This window comes from Microplitis demolitor, chromosome 3 (assembly GCF_026212275.2).
Source record: "Microplitis demolitor isolate Queensland-Clemson2020A chromosome 3, iyMicDemo2.1a, whole genome shotgun sequence".
Taxonomy (NCBI): Eukaryota; Metazoa; Arthropoda; class Insecta; order Hymenoptera; family Braconidae; genus Microplitis; species Microplitis demolitor.
Genome location: NC_068547.1, coordinates 23,545,838 through 23,562,620, shown reverse-complemented (window position 1 = coordinate 23,562,620; position 16,783 = coordinate 23,545,838). Strand labels below are relative to the sequence as shown.

Below are 16,783 nucleotides of genomic sequence, written 5' to 3'. Positions count from 1 at the left end.
ACTGAGGGAAGGGCGAGCACGTTTTGACGAATGAACCAAGCGTGGCTTGGAATGCGAGACGAACACTTGGAAAGAGATCTTCGAGGAGTTTGAGGGCCGCGGGAAGAGGAACCGACAACCGGAGGACTTATCGTTGTGAGACCAACTGCTCGTGCTGGCATAACAAACGATATTCGCGAGAGCGATGATGGAATGAAAGTGGAGCCAACAAGGGGCTGATGCGAAAGAGCGTCGATGAGACCTCGTCACATCTCGGGTAGGAAACGTGACGAAGCATACATTATACTGCGGGGGATTCTTTGCCACTTCACTGCAAGAGATTCACAACCTGTGTGTCGCACTGCAAGATTGATCGCTCTCAGATTTAACGCCTACTATTTTATTTTACTCTATCTGTTGCTGTTCACTCAATTTATTTTTTTAAAATCACAATTAAAAAAAAATGCACTCAGTAATTAATTAAAGTTAATATTTTGATGTTATTAGATTTATTGTTGCGATACACGAGGGTTGAAAGTAACATTTTGTATCGTATACTCTAAGTCGGTGTACAAACACAAACGGCTGTAGCGTGTATTAGTCTACGGTGAAATCAACGTGCAGATTATATGTACAATATATACATATATACATATACATCTCTGTATATATATGAATAGAGTTTACTATACAAGTAAATCCGCTCACACTTGCACGTCGCTGTGATTGATATTTGGTTAAGCGGACAGCGATCCATCAACCCGACAAAAGCGCTCTTTATCCTTCTCTGTAACGTCAGCCGCACGTTCCCTTCCCGTTTGTTTAAATCTTTACCAAAAAAAAAATTTATTTAATTTTATTGTAAAAATTTATTAACAACCTCCGCAGTGAAGAGTGCAGATGATTTAATTTAAAATTAGATGATTTCATGTTTGCAGACGTTTCGCGACTGGAGAAGTCACCGTTGCTGGCGAACGGATACAACCAGCCGCCCACACACTTGAGTCACATGCAGTACATGCAGCTCGGAGGACATCCAGGTGCAGGACACACGGCGATTCTTTCACCCGCGAGCCTGCCGCACCATCTCCAGGCACAGGTGCAGGCGCGTGTTGAACAAGGACTAAAAGTGAACCCGAACATGACCAACATGGAAGCCCTCGCAAGGTTTGTACTTGAGTTGTTTTACTTTTTAATATAAATTTAAAAGATAAAAATTTTTTAAATGTCAGCAAGAGAGTTGATGATTAGGCTTTATAAATCTTAAGTTTGTACAATTGAATCGGCGTGTTACCCCTCGATTTATTGCTAATGATGTATCTCGGAAATGACGAACTGCCGCTGCGGGAAACATTTTCATTAACTCAGCTCCTCTTTCCCGTTTATATACCAGGGCAAGTTAATTTTCCGAGCAGGGAGAACAGAAATGAAACGACCAAACGACCTGTCCCCATTCCACTGCTTAATAAGTATCTTTAAACTTGTTCGTCGCTTAAAACTTATTCCTATGCTTGGTAATATTTAAATTATAAAATAATTATTATCTTGCAACAAACTCAGCCAACCATGTTCTTCAGTATTTTTATTTTAAGGTAAAAGCTGAAAAAACCAGCAGAGTATTATCGATGACACATTTGCCCAACTATAAAAATTGGATTTATTTCATCAAAGATTCCATTTAGCGTCTTGTTGAGTCATATTAAACATACGCTAACAAAAAGAAAGAGAAAAAGAGTGCGGCAGTGATACGAATAAGAGTATAAGCTCGCGAGGCCAAAAGAATACTAGTTTAAGAGGATTTAAAAAGACAGTGAAGCCGTGGAAATCGCGGGGGGTCTCGACACTACTTGATCTCTTCTCTTTTTCTTATACTTGTTATCGCTGATTCTTCTTTATTTATGCACTGACTTTTCTTTACTCCACTGCAGTCTTTTTCTCCGTCTCACCCGCGCCGCTTCTTTATTTCCCTTCAACACAGCCCAGGTTTAAATTACATTCCGAGGGTTAGTCTAAGTCTATCTTCCGTCTCTCTCCGCCGTAACAATAGCAAGTGCAACGACTTGACACTTGATCTCAATAATTCTTACAGCAATCTCAATAATTCAATTTACTCATTACCCTTTTTCCGGTTTTATGTTAAATTATTTACAAAAGCAACTTCAACATTTCAAATTAACGCGCTTTCACATCCTCTACCGGCCACCGTCTCCAACTAAATAACTAACGACAAATTGTGGTGAGCCATTAACAACCTCGGAGCGTGTTGGCAACATTGTATTGACAATATATTCAAAATCTTCACCTCAACCACTTACCAACTCCAACATCTTACATCCTTACATGTTCAATTTACCCTACGCTGTGTAAGATTTTGTGGTTAAGGCCTTTTAGCCCGTTGAGTTTCCCTTTACTTCTTGCTTTGGCCCTTTGCTTTCCTCTCTTCCTTTCGTTACATTCTACATCCTGTAGTAGTCTACAGTCTGCCTAACCCTTACATATATTTATATATTAATATTCCCTATAGATTTTTACCTTTTGGATGTCTAGATAAATTTCTATTATCCATAACACAGAACCAGTTGATTACTTGTCGACTGATATCCGAGCCAGACTCTACTTGACGTCATTTAAATAAATATAAAAATAAATAATTGAATAAATTATTTATCGCTGGGAGTTTATGTTTAATTGATATTAAAATAAATGTTAAGTGAGGTGTAGACAAAAATATATATTTATATACAGCAACGACAACTACGAATACGAATACGAATACGAATACGAAGACAGAGACGATGACGATGAGGAGAAGGCGTGCACCGCACGTTTCACATTATGATTTCAGCGCTTTGCTTTTAATTAAAATGCAAATCTATAGCCGGCACACGCGGACGAGCGGAAAAAGGAACGCCTGAGAGAGATCAGGAGGTAAGACGGATTACGTTTGAGGGACTAGGCCGTTGCGGGTGGGGACAGGGACAGGGACAGGGGCCACGACAAACACCGGAATATGATTAATTCACTGCAACCCCATCCCTGTCTTGTTTCTAGTTTCTTCACCCTCCCACCTTCTTGCTAGTCGATAAACACACACATAAACACTTGTCCATCTTGAGCTTCCTACAGCACAGGGATTTAAATTATACCCATTTCATTAATTTTCATCTTAGATAATTCTATGAGTAAATAACCAACTTTTTATAAAAAAAAAAAAAAAAAAAAAAAAAAAAAAAGATGTGACGATGTAGCGTAAAACGAACGGAAATGAAATTCTGTTGGTTCTTTTTTAACGCGTAAAGATACTTTGGTCTTGTCTTTTTAATCAACGACTTCAAAAGCCTGCTTGGGAATAAAGTTTACTTGCAATTGATTTGAGTAATGCAAAGATTTCTTAATCAAGTCGTGAATATATTTTTTTAAATTCTTTCATCTCAGGCTGATGATATATTTGGTCTGAAATGTACGTCTCGTTGAAAAAAATTACAGTTAGTTATAATAATAATTTTTTAAAAATTTAAGGTCGGGCGTGTGGGAGAACTGCCGAGCTGCCTACGAAGACATCGTCAAACATCTCGAAAGGTAAGAAATAAATTAATAAATGTACATATACTTATATTTTTATGCTGGTTTAAAATAAATGAAACTGATGATGGATTAAAAGCGTAGGCGGATAATTTAAATGGTAAATAAATTTCCAATTGAGTTTTAGTGATCGAATTTTGGTGTACACGATAGTCCCATAATTCCCAATTAACCGAAAAATGGGTTGTATCCGGTTTTATGTAAAAATGTAAAACGCATTGAGCACGATAAAGGTAGCAGTGGCACTGGCACTGCCAGTGGTAGCATCACCAGCAAACGCATCAAACCACGTAGCATTTCCGATAAATCAGTATTACCGTCAGCATCGAGTTTCCGGGCGTGTGATGGGTTGAGTCCTCGCTTGACGCGGTAATGCCAACATGATTTGTACGGTTGGTGCGTTCTCCTCCTCTCAATCTCACTGATCTCATCGTTTCAACCCCTAACCGCCGCGACCGCCAGTTGCGCGAGTGTTGCACACAAATACACACATGCACACACACACTCAATGAAAACGTTGATTGGTATAGTTGTATAGGACACATCCGAATAGTGTTATACTCCGAACGTAACTAAACGCGTCTGCCACGAGGTTCACCCCGATGATCCCAACCACTTGTCACTTTACGCGACGCAGATCATTGTCGCGACGTGCTCGTTCATCATTTGGGGATTAAATAATTCGACTGCCGCGAAATACTCTACTCTCACGACTCAACTCCTACATCCGCATCCGAGGCTTATCTCGCATCGCTGGCAACTACTGTCAACCCGAAATCCGACTGGGGTCCCGTCCACGCCGACAAATCATACATTAAACATCACTCAAAATATGTCCAGACACTCAACCTGTAATGTACAACATTTATCCTGGGTTTTTATTTAAAATAAAAATTACCAATTTGCCACAATTGACTTGTCACCATTGAAAGCGTGAATTTTTTTCAATTGCCCGGCAAATAAAAATTTGTCCGACGGATCAGAGGGTGATTTTTCATTGAAATCGAGCGAGGGACGACGAGGATTTCGATTTCGATAAGGTGACCGGTATAATGGAGAGGGATTCGAATCGACACTTGCCCGCTGGAAACGTTATTTCCAATTCAAAGGCAATGACCACTGGCAACCCTCTTTACATATTATATACTCTTTCTTTGTCACTGTTATTATATATAGAACAACAGAGAGTTTAAAGTACACACATACACACACACATAAATGCGACACCCTCTCTTTCGCCCCATCGCTTACTCTCTATTTGCTTTGCCAGACTTCGTCAACCGGACAAACGCGTATTGTGATATTCCAGCCTTTGACTCTGCTCCACAGTACTCCCATCCAGAGTTCTCCTCGTCAACCCACCCACCGGAGAATAGAAAGAGAAAACTATCTGGGGAAAACCAGACCGTGAATATTCATGGCGAGTAGCCGTAGCCTGCGAAATCGGACTTGTTGCGACTGACACTGATGTGTAAACCTTTGTTTATTCCCAACACTTGGCTCCTTTACTTTTAGCCCGACTCTGTACCCTCTACCAGCAGACTCTGAGCACCCACAGTGTATACCCGCGAGTATTTAACTCACAGTTTAATTCTGATTAATCGCCGGCCCTTCGCGCGTCGGGTTATTAATTGTTTGTCCTTTTGATTTAACATGCTCCGAGAATCTGTCTCGTTCCCTTATTCCTTTCTCCCTCTACACACACTCACAGACCTTCATCTCGCTCGGTTTTCGTAGAGTCGCGGCCCCGCTTAATCCAGATGATTTGTTTATGCTAATCCATTCAGAGCTCGCGATCCCACCAGCCAACCAAACGGACTCCCAGCCGTTATTTACGAGCTCTCTTGCCGCATCTGCGGCCAAAGAAATCCACTTAATTAAATTTATTTTTCTAAATAAATTAATTCATTAGCAGATTGTCTGGAACATCAAATTCTTTAAGTAAATTTTAAAATCATCTTGACGACATTATTTACAAAGTTTTAGTTTTGAATCGGGTAAGAGCTTGGTAGCGCGAAACTTTTGACATTCTGTGCCACGTAACCGGTCTCGGGTTCACATACAGAGCGAACGCACTGAGTTTGTAAAGTAAAATTAATGGTGGCAGTGCGGCATAGAAAGTCGGTGTATCAAAGTGCCCTCAGGCAGATCGCTAATGTCGACTTCCTGGGTTTAAAACTACCCAGTCATTGTGGCATAATTCACGCGCATTGTCGTTTTATCCTCGTACCAAAACCCAGTGACGACGGCATTTGGCTTTTCCACCATCGGCTCCTTATCAGCTCACTCTTTAGCACAAAACATCCTCTCCCACTCCACCTCTAACTCTATATATTTATCGTCTTTTCAAGACGTCATTAATTACACCGACGTTGACGTCTTATCGGGAAAGACATCTGCTGGAAAATAATATTCATAAAATTGAGCCTTTCCCTCTTCTCCATCTTCCTCAGCTTCTTCCTTTCACAACTCTTTGTCACTCTCAACTTATTTTTAAAATACAAAACTTTAAACATCTTCGGTAACAGCATAAAAGTCCAGCGTCAGCTAAAATAAATATGATTAAAATGAAAATAAAAAACATAAATAATCGTATAATAAAAAAATATTTTTTACGGGTTATTTTGTGATTGCGCAATGAATTACGATTATGGTAAAATATAAAATCATTTTATGCTCGTAAACTTTTTTTTATTCAAATAAAATTAAAATACAAAATATTTTTTTAAAACTCGAGATAAAAATTTCTAGTAGATTTAAATCGTTAATTAAAATATGTAATTGTTAATTAAATCGGAGTAGGTGTTGTAGTAAAAGTGACGTATTAATAAGTAAAATTAATTCATCGGTTAATAGATAATACGAGGGATTATCAGTCGGTGCTAATTGCGTTCAAACGAACTGTCGGCAACGAACCGCTTGAGCACACACCGTGGACGATTCATGATCATATGATTATATATACAGACATACAAATGCCTGGAAATCCTATGGACATGTGTCATGTGCGTGTGTGCATGCATGAGCGAAGTCGGGAGTCTGATGAGTACGTGCCTCCTTGTCAGCGTCACTCTGATAATTAACGACAGTCTTGAGCTAATTTTCATAATTATGTTCATTCAAAAAAAAAAAATTATTATAATTTTAATTTCATCGATTAAACAATTAATCGCACCCACTAAATTATTATTTATGATAAACTTTTTTAGTCTAGTAGACAGAAAAAATGCGTCTGGTATGCCAGACATCCGGGGAATTATTTTGTTTGCGTGATCGAGAAAACTATCGTAGGTTAGATTAGTATGTATGTGTATGTATATATATATTTAATATTCCTAGACAAACGTTGAAAAAAGTGTATAAATATTTTATAACTGGTCGAAGGGCATCGCAATCAATTCTTATATGGATCCTTTCTCAGAATCGTTTATCATTATTGCCATCGATCCTCATCGCTCGTCTTCTCGTCTTATAAATAATATTGATCCATTGGTCGTTAAAAAGTTGGCTCGAAAAAAATAATCTTTCCGGCGAATAATCGGTTAAACGTGATGAATAAAATTGCGTCAAGGGTCACGTCTCCAGACGAATAAATTGGGTTAACTTTTTTTTTTGGTTTTCGTTTTATAAATCCTTCGATCCTCGTGACCTTGCTCTTGACAAGTTTCGAAATAAAATTATCAAAAAATCAACACGGAAGTTGAGGTTTTGCCTGATGCGAGACTGGAACCCAAACTTGGGAATAATTTGTCGGCAAGAAGTAAAAAAAATACTTAGGGACCATTAAAAAATGTGTCAATTATAAGAGTGCAGTTGGGAGATGGGAGGTAGTAGTGAAAGCTAGAGTATAAAAATAGAGAAAGATGGTTACTGGAGGGCGTGTTATGCTAAGGTACATTATTATAAGACGTCAGTCTATAACGAGGTGCCGAGCAAACTTGGGCACGCGACAAAGCGGCTTCGTAACGTCCCAACACAGACAGTGAGTGAGACAGGCCGGGCCTCGAATAGCGTCGAGCTAACTCAAGGTGACAAAACGATGATTAATTAAAAACATTATTAGTCAATAGACTGTTATAGTGACGTCTAATGTGTTACGCCTCTAAATATGTAACAACTTCCTCGTTTAGAAAGATTGTCAGCGCCGCCTACGGTACATTAATTTGACACTAAAACGTCGGCGCATTCACTGCAAGTTCCAATTAATCATAAATTAATAGACTGAAAAAAAATTCGACATTTATAATAATTTGTTTATTGAGGAAGTAGTTTGCGAAAATAATTGCAAAGTTTTGGCGTGCGAGGATAGAATTTAATTATAAGAAGATCGCGGATCCTTGTAAATCAGCCCCAAAACAAATACCAACTGCCGCGTTAACACAATGCTCTCTCAGTAGTGATATATGTCTCTATCTTTTATTCCGTCTTTCTCACCACTGGAATATCATCCGAGGTACAGACTGCAGTGTGTAATAGAATAGAATAGAATAGAGCACACACAATATAACATTGTGGTAGCCAAGATATATTGTTATTAAATAGTTCCCCTTCGACGTTCTCTATACACGCTACACTAGTATATTACACTACACTAGCTACGAGTACGAGGTCAAGAGAAGAACAACATGGGCAAGACAAAGAAGAAGCAAAAGAAGAAGAAGAAGAGGTACAAGCTCTCGCCTACTGTTTTCCCATCGTATACTTATGCACAGTAATCTGGAGCCAACACTTATTTATACTCGTGTGACATGCGATATTCCTTCCGCGGGATATTTCGCGAGTTTCTGTTCATTATTATCGCACTTGATAGCTCCAAGCCCAATTATTTTCCTCGGAATAATTTACAACCAACCGAATTAACGTAAATTAATTTATTCAAATGATTGGAATAATTTTTTATAAAATTAAATGGAATGGGAGGAAATGTGTACCGAAGTTGAGGATCGTGGGATCTGTGGCCTCGGGAGTTGAGCGCGTATTTGAACAAGGGTCGCTGATAACACGAGTCCGCGAGTGGACACACTGGACGCACCTACACGAGCTGCATATGAGCATAGCCAAGAGTAAAGGTTGGGGCAGATGAGGGGCCGACCTGGGTGCCGGTATTTACTCTAGGTCTCTGTAGATCCTCAGGAATACATCGCTCTGAGCACACACACGTACACTGACCTACATGTACACACATGTCTCTCTCTGGACACCGCAAATATTAGTTCATTATCAAAAGTACCAGTGGTGTTTGTCTATATATCTCTCACTCGGTCTTTCAGTCTGTCGATTTAACAGCTCGATATATATGACATATCAATGACTCTCATTTACGGAAATGTTTGACCGCGTTTATTTAATGGCCACGCTTCCGGTGCTTTTCAATTAACTACCGTTTTCACGTCCGATGGTTTTGTTTCTGGGCACGCGTTGCTCTAAATGCTGTTGATAAATTTGTTTATTATTTTTTTTTTTTTTATTTATTAAGACTTAGTCTATCAATTATAGTTAATAAAAAATATAAAAAGACTTGTGTTGGTGACAAGTAGGCCTTAGGAGGAGTGACAAATGATATTACTAAGTGTTGTTGATGTAACAATTTGGTCATCACTAAAGAGTAATAGTTTTTCAATTGTAATTCGGTACCTTCAGCTCTCGAGAATTCTATTTATCACGATTGTAAAAATGTTTCTGACACTTTGAACGTGACGATTATGCCCGGGTTTTAAAACTCAACAAAAAAACCCCGGAGAATTTTTATTATAAACATTTTGTCCATGAGGAATTTAAAAGTCGGTAAATTTAAATAATATACGTCTGGTGTTAAATTATATTGTACCGATAGAAATAAGAAAGTCAGTGACACTCTTTTGCAGGCAACGAACGCGCTCTCATAAATCGCTGGAGCATAGAAAATCTACAATTCTAAAGCTTTCCATAAAACACTCGACAAAATGCTTGGCTTGCACTTTTCACGCCGCTATACACGTATTCTATCTCTACATATATGTATAAATCACATATGAACGCACACAATCTTTCTGTCTCTCGATTTAACAGATTCACTGTTGAAATATGTAAAACCACAGTTACCTCTTCAATTTACATAGTCTCGGATTTTCTCAACGCGATGAGTGCTCGACTAATGAAAAGTATACCCACCAGCAATAGCATCAACGACTCGATCGTTCATCGCTCAACGAATTATTTAATTCCCGAGTTATTGGACGATAATATTTAAATGTGTTTCCCGTAAATCAACAGCCGTTTTATAAAACCACAGCCGAACAAAAAATATACCAAGAGCTAAACTTACGTCTGGGTATAAAATAATAAAACACATGTTTTTTTAAAAATATTAAATTTTTAAAACCCAGACTATAGGGAGACTTAATCATCTGACGAAAGCTTACATAAGGTGACACTAAGTTTACACGTATACATCACTATAAAAACATTCCCAAAGTGTTTTAAAGTTATTCTCTTTATGTTTTCTCGCGTCATTTTTTATTTCATTCTTTTGATGATATATACTTTATATAGAGCGCGGCTTATGCATCCGCGGTATTTTTATCAAGCAAACTGAACAAACAACCGTCAACAAAAGTACGCCGGTGAATAAAGTTTTAGATAAAAAGAGAAAAGGGATACCCACACATATATTTATATCCATATCCATATCTATATCTATATCTATATCTACGTGTATGTCTATGTCTATATATACTGGTTGGTATACATCTGGAAGTACTGGACCATCAGTCACGACGCATCTGTGATATTCTCCCACAACACATCCCTCTTCCCTGCTCATTTTTTATTTTTATTTTATTCTTCACTATATTTTCATCTACCCCACTCATACTTTTTCGTGATATGTAACACCAACGAAAGTGTACCCCTTCCCACTTTGCGCGATACGTAAAAACCATTTGTCACGTGACGTTTAAAATTTAAAAACTCGAGAGTTTAAAGCGAATAGACGTTATTAGTCAATAAAAATAATAATCATTCAAATAAAACCCCGCCATCTTTAATGTTATTGTCATCAATATAAAATTTTGGAGTCAGCCAATGTTGCCCCTTGCTCTATATATATATTGTTAATCGATCCAGATATATATCGGCGCGATGGGGAAATGGCTAATTGGCAATTATATTTGTCATTATAAAATATGACATTCGAGTTGTCGCTGGTATAATTTTGATGTCAACTGTGCCCGTGTTATCTCGTACGTCTCGGTCTTATTCCGAAGCAGGTGCATTTAGTTAAGCGACTATTTTATGTGAATTTTATTGGTAGCCTCCGGTGTTCGGTGCTCGTATTTAACATTTTATCCTGTCTCAACTCTCAACCATCATTAAGCCCTTCGTCAGTTGGGCTAAAGAATTTTATTTAATGCATATATAATACATAAAATCATATGTATACAAATGTATGTGTGTGTGCTGATTAAAGGGTGAAATGTTAAAAAAGGAATATTATAATTCTTTTTTTTTTTTTTTTAATTCTTTGGATTTTTGTGTCTTGTGCTCGTGTGATAGTTTAATAAAAGTCGTCTGGCACATTTGTTTCGGCATATTATTGCCAAAGCGTCTGTAGATATTATTTTATTAGCGTCTGTATCGTAAACGTTGAATGAGATTACCTGTTTTACTCGCGTGGCAATTCTACCGTGAGATTTAACTTTATTTTTTTTTTTATTCCATTTCTCAGCTCAGGTCTCTTTAATGTTTAGACCCTCGCGTCGATCTAAAAGTAGTCCAAAGAAAAAGTAAAAAAATTTAAATTTAAATTTACTCGTTGATAAAATTAAGTGTCAACTTGATATCATGTTTCAATATGTTCGTCTTTGGGAATTAAATGAAAAAAATAAAAAAAAGTATTCGGAGGATCAAGCGAGGACAGGATTTTATTGCAATATGCAAAACTCTGAAGGGAATTCAAAGTCAAATCCATTCGCCCGCTTACGAATTATTGTCTCTGTCTTTTTATTTAAAATTTCGTACGGCACTTGGTCTCATTCTTGGTAAGTGTGTTGTGTCGTCATCCAGCGAGATCGTAAAATTAAGGAAGCTACTTACCCGAAAGTGCCATAGAGAACCTAAATGTTCGACAAAGTAGCTGCGTCGAAAGTCGCAGCTGGCACATCACGAAATTACGAGGTGGCATACCAACTTGTGGAACAAAGGGGAATGCGAAAAAAAAAAAATATAATAAAAAGAAAATAACAATAAAAAAGTTTTTCAACTGAAAAAATGAACGTCTGACAAATGACAGTAACTTTTATTATTTTATATGTTGGTCCATCTTGTAAGCATTTGGGTCTACCACACTGTGCCTTACACGGTGTTTTACATATTTCCAGCGACACAAAAACACTCAATTGTATATTGACTCAGTAGTTGGGGTGAGTGTACGCACCCCTTGACAAATGGATTCGCCTTTTTTATTCAAACTTTTCTCAGCGTATCTTACATATAAGAACAAGTGTGCGACTGAAGATAACAAATTATTGTTTATTTTAATATTTTTTGATTCAAATCATCGTGAGCTATTCGATTTCCTCTTAAGTTTAAAACAAATAAAATAACAAAGAAAAATAAATTTTCCGCCATTTTTTACGGTTTTTTCTGTGTTAAATTTGAATTCAAGTTTAATATATAAAATAAATTAGCTTCATATTATTTATATAAAATAAAAAAAAATTCCATTGATATGAATAGAATTTTATTTTAAAAAATTCAATAGAGCGTTTTATTTTTGTATTATTTTTTAAAACCCATTGCTATCAATCTCGAGTAAAAATTTTATATGAAACATTGTCCTTACAATATTTATTTTTTCCATCACATAAAAACTTTTCATATCAGATCCTGCTAATGCACAGCTTTTGAACCAGCTCTATTCACTGTTTCAATTCGTTTCGCTTAAAAAGTCTCTGTAACTTCACTAGAAAAAAAAAAAAAAAAAGTAAATAATTTTTTGCCACTCGAGCTAACCCTCGCTATCGCATCGACGATTTTCAGGATTTCATAAACGCCAAGTTGACTGACGATTCTTTTCACCGGGCATCTACCCACTCTCATACTTTTTCATTATTATTTTTTAAACTTTCATTCTTTGAAAAAAGGGTAAATTAAATTGTTTTCCAACACCCCTTCCAGTCCACGTTCGACTCACACACTGACACACGTGACGTAAAGCCTACTAAACATGTAATCACAAATAGTATATTGCATTCAGTTGTTTTTCTCGACAATAAAACAATAGAGACTTCATCCCCGGCTTTAAAATTTAAACTGACGTCGCTTTACGCAATTGACATCATAACACACCAAAGTTATGCATCAGATTCTCCCGCAGTGAAAGCTACAAAATAAAGACCAGTATTTATTGAATCCAACAAACCCCAGAGTTTAAAACCCCTTTGGATCGCTAAATATTTCATTTCGCATCCCTTTAAACATTTAATTTAAGCTCAGGTGTACCTTGATCGTCAATAGAACGTCCTCATTCCAGCAAGACTCGTCTACATTTACGTGCCTCCTATGACACACAAAGGGTATGACATACGCAAGAAGGGTAATTTCCTGCTTGGCAGCTTAAAACTCGCTCGCATAAAAACAATACCAACTGGAAATAATTATTTTAACATTCCTTTTATCCCTCAATAAATAACGTGCCGTTCCTCAGAAGCTACAAGTCCTAATAAAAATTCTAGGCTTGATAAAGAATTATTATCATGAGTCATGTCATGAGAAATGGGCTCATCGGTTAGCTCTGCTCAAGAGAAGTAAAGCTATCTTCGAAATGAATGAAACCGTATAAATAGATCAGACATATAAAATGATAAAGGTAAAAAAAGAAGGAGAAAAGTTATGGGTATACATACTTAGACGGTTGTTCGGAATATTAAATTCACGTGGAATTCAAAAGTTTTCAGCAGCGAACAGAAGCATTATAGTCTGCTATCGGGCAAGATGATGTAGTACTAAAGTTAGGAAGGCTCTTAGAAGTCGCCCCGAGACTTATACACATTTTCTCTCTTGGTTCTTCACTTCTCACATCCTCATTGCTATTCTGTCTCGCTTACTTTTTACTCGGTCCTTTCGCTACCGAGAGTAAGGAGGTACTGTGAGCTAGCAATCTTTTATTATTAGCGCAGGGCTTTAGGCCCAGACAATGAAAACCTGAGGAATGGAATATAATATTGTATCAACCGAGGTTGGTTCTGTTCGTACTAGTGTACTGTAGTCGGGGTCTGGGGTGTGGGTTGTGGGAGTTACAGTAAAGAGAGCGAGAGAATAGAAAGGAACACAGAGCCATTGTCGGTCTCTTTGAATTTTAAAGTCACCGATCGATACTGCTCAGGGGATGCGCCTTTCCTACCCTCATTCCCCCTCTCTCTTGGCTAAACAAAATCTAACTAAACCCCCAGCAGGTTTATAAACGTACACTCATTCCACAGATGTTTATTTGGGATCCACGCAGCCCAGGAGATTCTGCTGGACTGGGTGCCGTGTCACGTACCAACGTGATATCCTTTGCTTGCTATCGTTTTTCTGTTCGAATTCCTTCACTAGGTCTAAATGAAATTCAACATAGTGGACACGCATAATCTGAGAGTGACCCTTTGGTTAAATTATTTTTTATTGGGTCTTCTGTATGTGGAAATTATTTTTTGGTCTGGATATAAAATTATGGTGGAGCGAAAGTGTGAGAAGAATATGAATACCACAGAGCGAAATGTCACCAAATAGTCGTCCCTAATGATAAATTGCGCCCTTGGCTCACCGAACCCTGTGGGGGATGAGAAGAGTCCTCGCGCGTACGGGGAATCAAATTGCAATTTGTTATTTGTAATTCCAAGTGTCGCTTAATATACTTCCCCATGGCACATCAGAATGCTCTTTCGACCTCTTTCTCGTTCTCTCGTTCAGCATTCTTCGTTACCCCGAGCTATCCGGAAAGGGTTGTTCAGAAATTAACCGTAGCTTGATGAGAACGATGTCGAGCCGCAAGGTGAGACGTGAGGGCGGAAAATCATAAAAATCAAGAGAGATATATATCTGTATATAGTGTGATAGAGGGTGGATATATATAACTCCACATACAGGAAAACGTTAAAAGCACTCATACAATGCGAGTATTTTATTTCATTAATTCACCATCCGTATTTTTAAGTGCCGTGAAACGTGCGATACTGTCATCTCTCGTGATATCTCGACTTTTCGAAGGGGTTGCGTTCCCTGAATGCCAAGCGAATCCCATGGCTACAAAAAGCCATTCAGTTTTTCGAGTATTCAATTTTACGTAAAGTGAAAATATCAAAAATAATTCCGAGTATTTTGTTGAAGAAAAAATCGAGACATTTTCTCGGCATGCTTCCACACCAGAGAGGGTTGACACGCAAGGTGTCGAGGAAGAGAATAAGTTGAATCAGTCAGAGGGTGGCAGTTACCGGTACGGTTATGGTTTACGGAAGCGTCTTCGAATCCTATTCTTGCGCAAACCTGATAACAGAGAGTCGAGAAAAGTGTCGGCACAAAAGTTAAGTAGAAAAAGGGGAGCATGAAATCGTGCATGTAGCAAAGTATTATACGTATATGGATGTAAGTTTGTTCAAGAGAGCGGTGGCAGGGTTTTAAATTCGAAATAACAATATTTCGACAACTCAATGACAAGTGTTGTATTTTAAAATTGAAGAGCTGTTGATAAAATAAGAAAATTACAGGGAAAGCTAGATCGGTTGCAAAAAGTTGGGAGTCTATTTTTCTTCAATCTGCACTTGGTAGCAGCAATACCATCGTGCTGTGGGGCTCTCGATGTTGATGGAGGGGGAGGGTTGAGAGTTTATTTGCGTTTTGCCTGGCGGCTAAGCATTCGGGGGCAACAATTGTCGAGGGAAAGAGAGTGAACGATCGAACTCGAGAGACTTATCGTCGATGTTCCGCAACCCCAAGCTCACGAGTCAAACCAACCCCGCATTCGATCTCTTTCTTACTCTCTAAGACTCGAAGCATCCCTCAAGGCTATGGGGGCACCCAAAGGGGTAAATCGGGATAGAATTATTCATAACATGCATGCATGCATACATAACTCGAGTGTACACTACAGCCTCTGTAGTTTAAAGTAATAAACATAAACAAACATATGTCATATTTCTGAACAATAACGATAATTATTTTAGTCACAAGTATCAAATATCATGGAAATAATAATAGTACAAAAAAAAAACATATAAAATCTGATAAAATATATATTGTCATATGTGACGTCCTTATCTGAGGAGCTTTTGTGTAGCATCACTTCGCTTTTAGCATCAAGAAAAATAGTAAAGAAGCAGAACCGTAAAAAGTGACTTTCACAGAATGGGATTCGGGGAAAGTAAAAACCTCGTCGTTGTCCTCGTCGTTGGATGACATTCGATGGAAAAGATCAACTCACCATCCCCATGAACCGCGATAAGCCACTCCCTTTCTCTCTCTATCTCTCCTTGTCAAACTCTTAACATTTTCGGGCTCTCATGTCTCGGTCCCTCGGGTTCCATAACGACCATCGATAGTCCTTAATCGAATCATCCACATACTCACCACAATGCTGGAAAGTGATTTTTATTTTCTCTTGATTCTGATTTATACTCAAATACACTTTTTTTCGTTCCCCTGGTATTGTAGAAAATTTAAACTGCAGACTATTTCCCCACCGCCATCACAACAGATATCCATATTCCGTAGTGTTGATTTTACATTTAGCCACTGTGCACATCAACAACCGCTGGCAGCTCGACCCAACCAGACAAAATCCATTGGGGTCGAAGAAATAGAAAGGGGTCGCGTTATCTTCTCGTAACGCGTTTCCAGGCATATGCCAATGCCGAACCCACATGCGACACATCCCAGCCTATTTGAAAGAAAAAAATAACCATAAATAGAAAAGTATCTAATAATTTTTAAATTTATGTACGAGTGCTTCTAGACTAGATTCCGATCACCGAATGCTTAAAATTGAAATAGATTTTTTCACTCTATTCGTAGCATCTATTATCAAGTCGTGATCGTATCTGCTGCCATCCCTCCTTCCACTCCACCATCTAGCCCTTTCTCCATCAAATCCCGGGCAGAAGCAACAAAACATCATCGCACAGCATATCCACAGCTGATTCATAATTCAAACCCTTTCTTGAGCGTCGTCGTTCTCATTTCAGGAACGTGCAAAATTCAAATCGAG

The 16,783-nt window shown here is 38.1% G+C and overlaps 1 protein-coding gene across 1 annotated transcript in view; it reads left to right on the top strand.

Annotated features, from left to right (window-relative positions):
• The window catches only part of LOC103571617 (dachshund homolog 1), a 137,660-nt gene that overhangs the window by 65,865 nt on the left and 55,012 nt on the right, over positions 1 to 16,783 (top strand). Inside the window, exons 4-5 of the mRNA XM_014442825.2 lie at positions 900 to 1,146; positions 3,499 to 3,558. Coding sequence (XP_014298311.1) covers positions 900 to 1,146; positions 3,499 to 3,558 — 307 coding nt within the window. The remainder of the gene's footprint in view (positions 1 to 899; positions 1,147 to 3,498; positions 3,559 to 16,783) is intronic.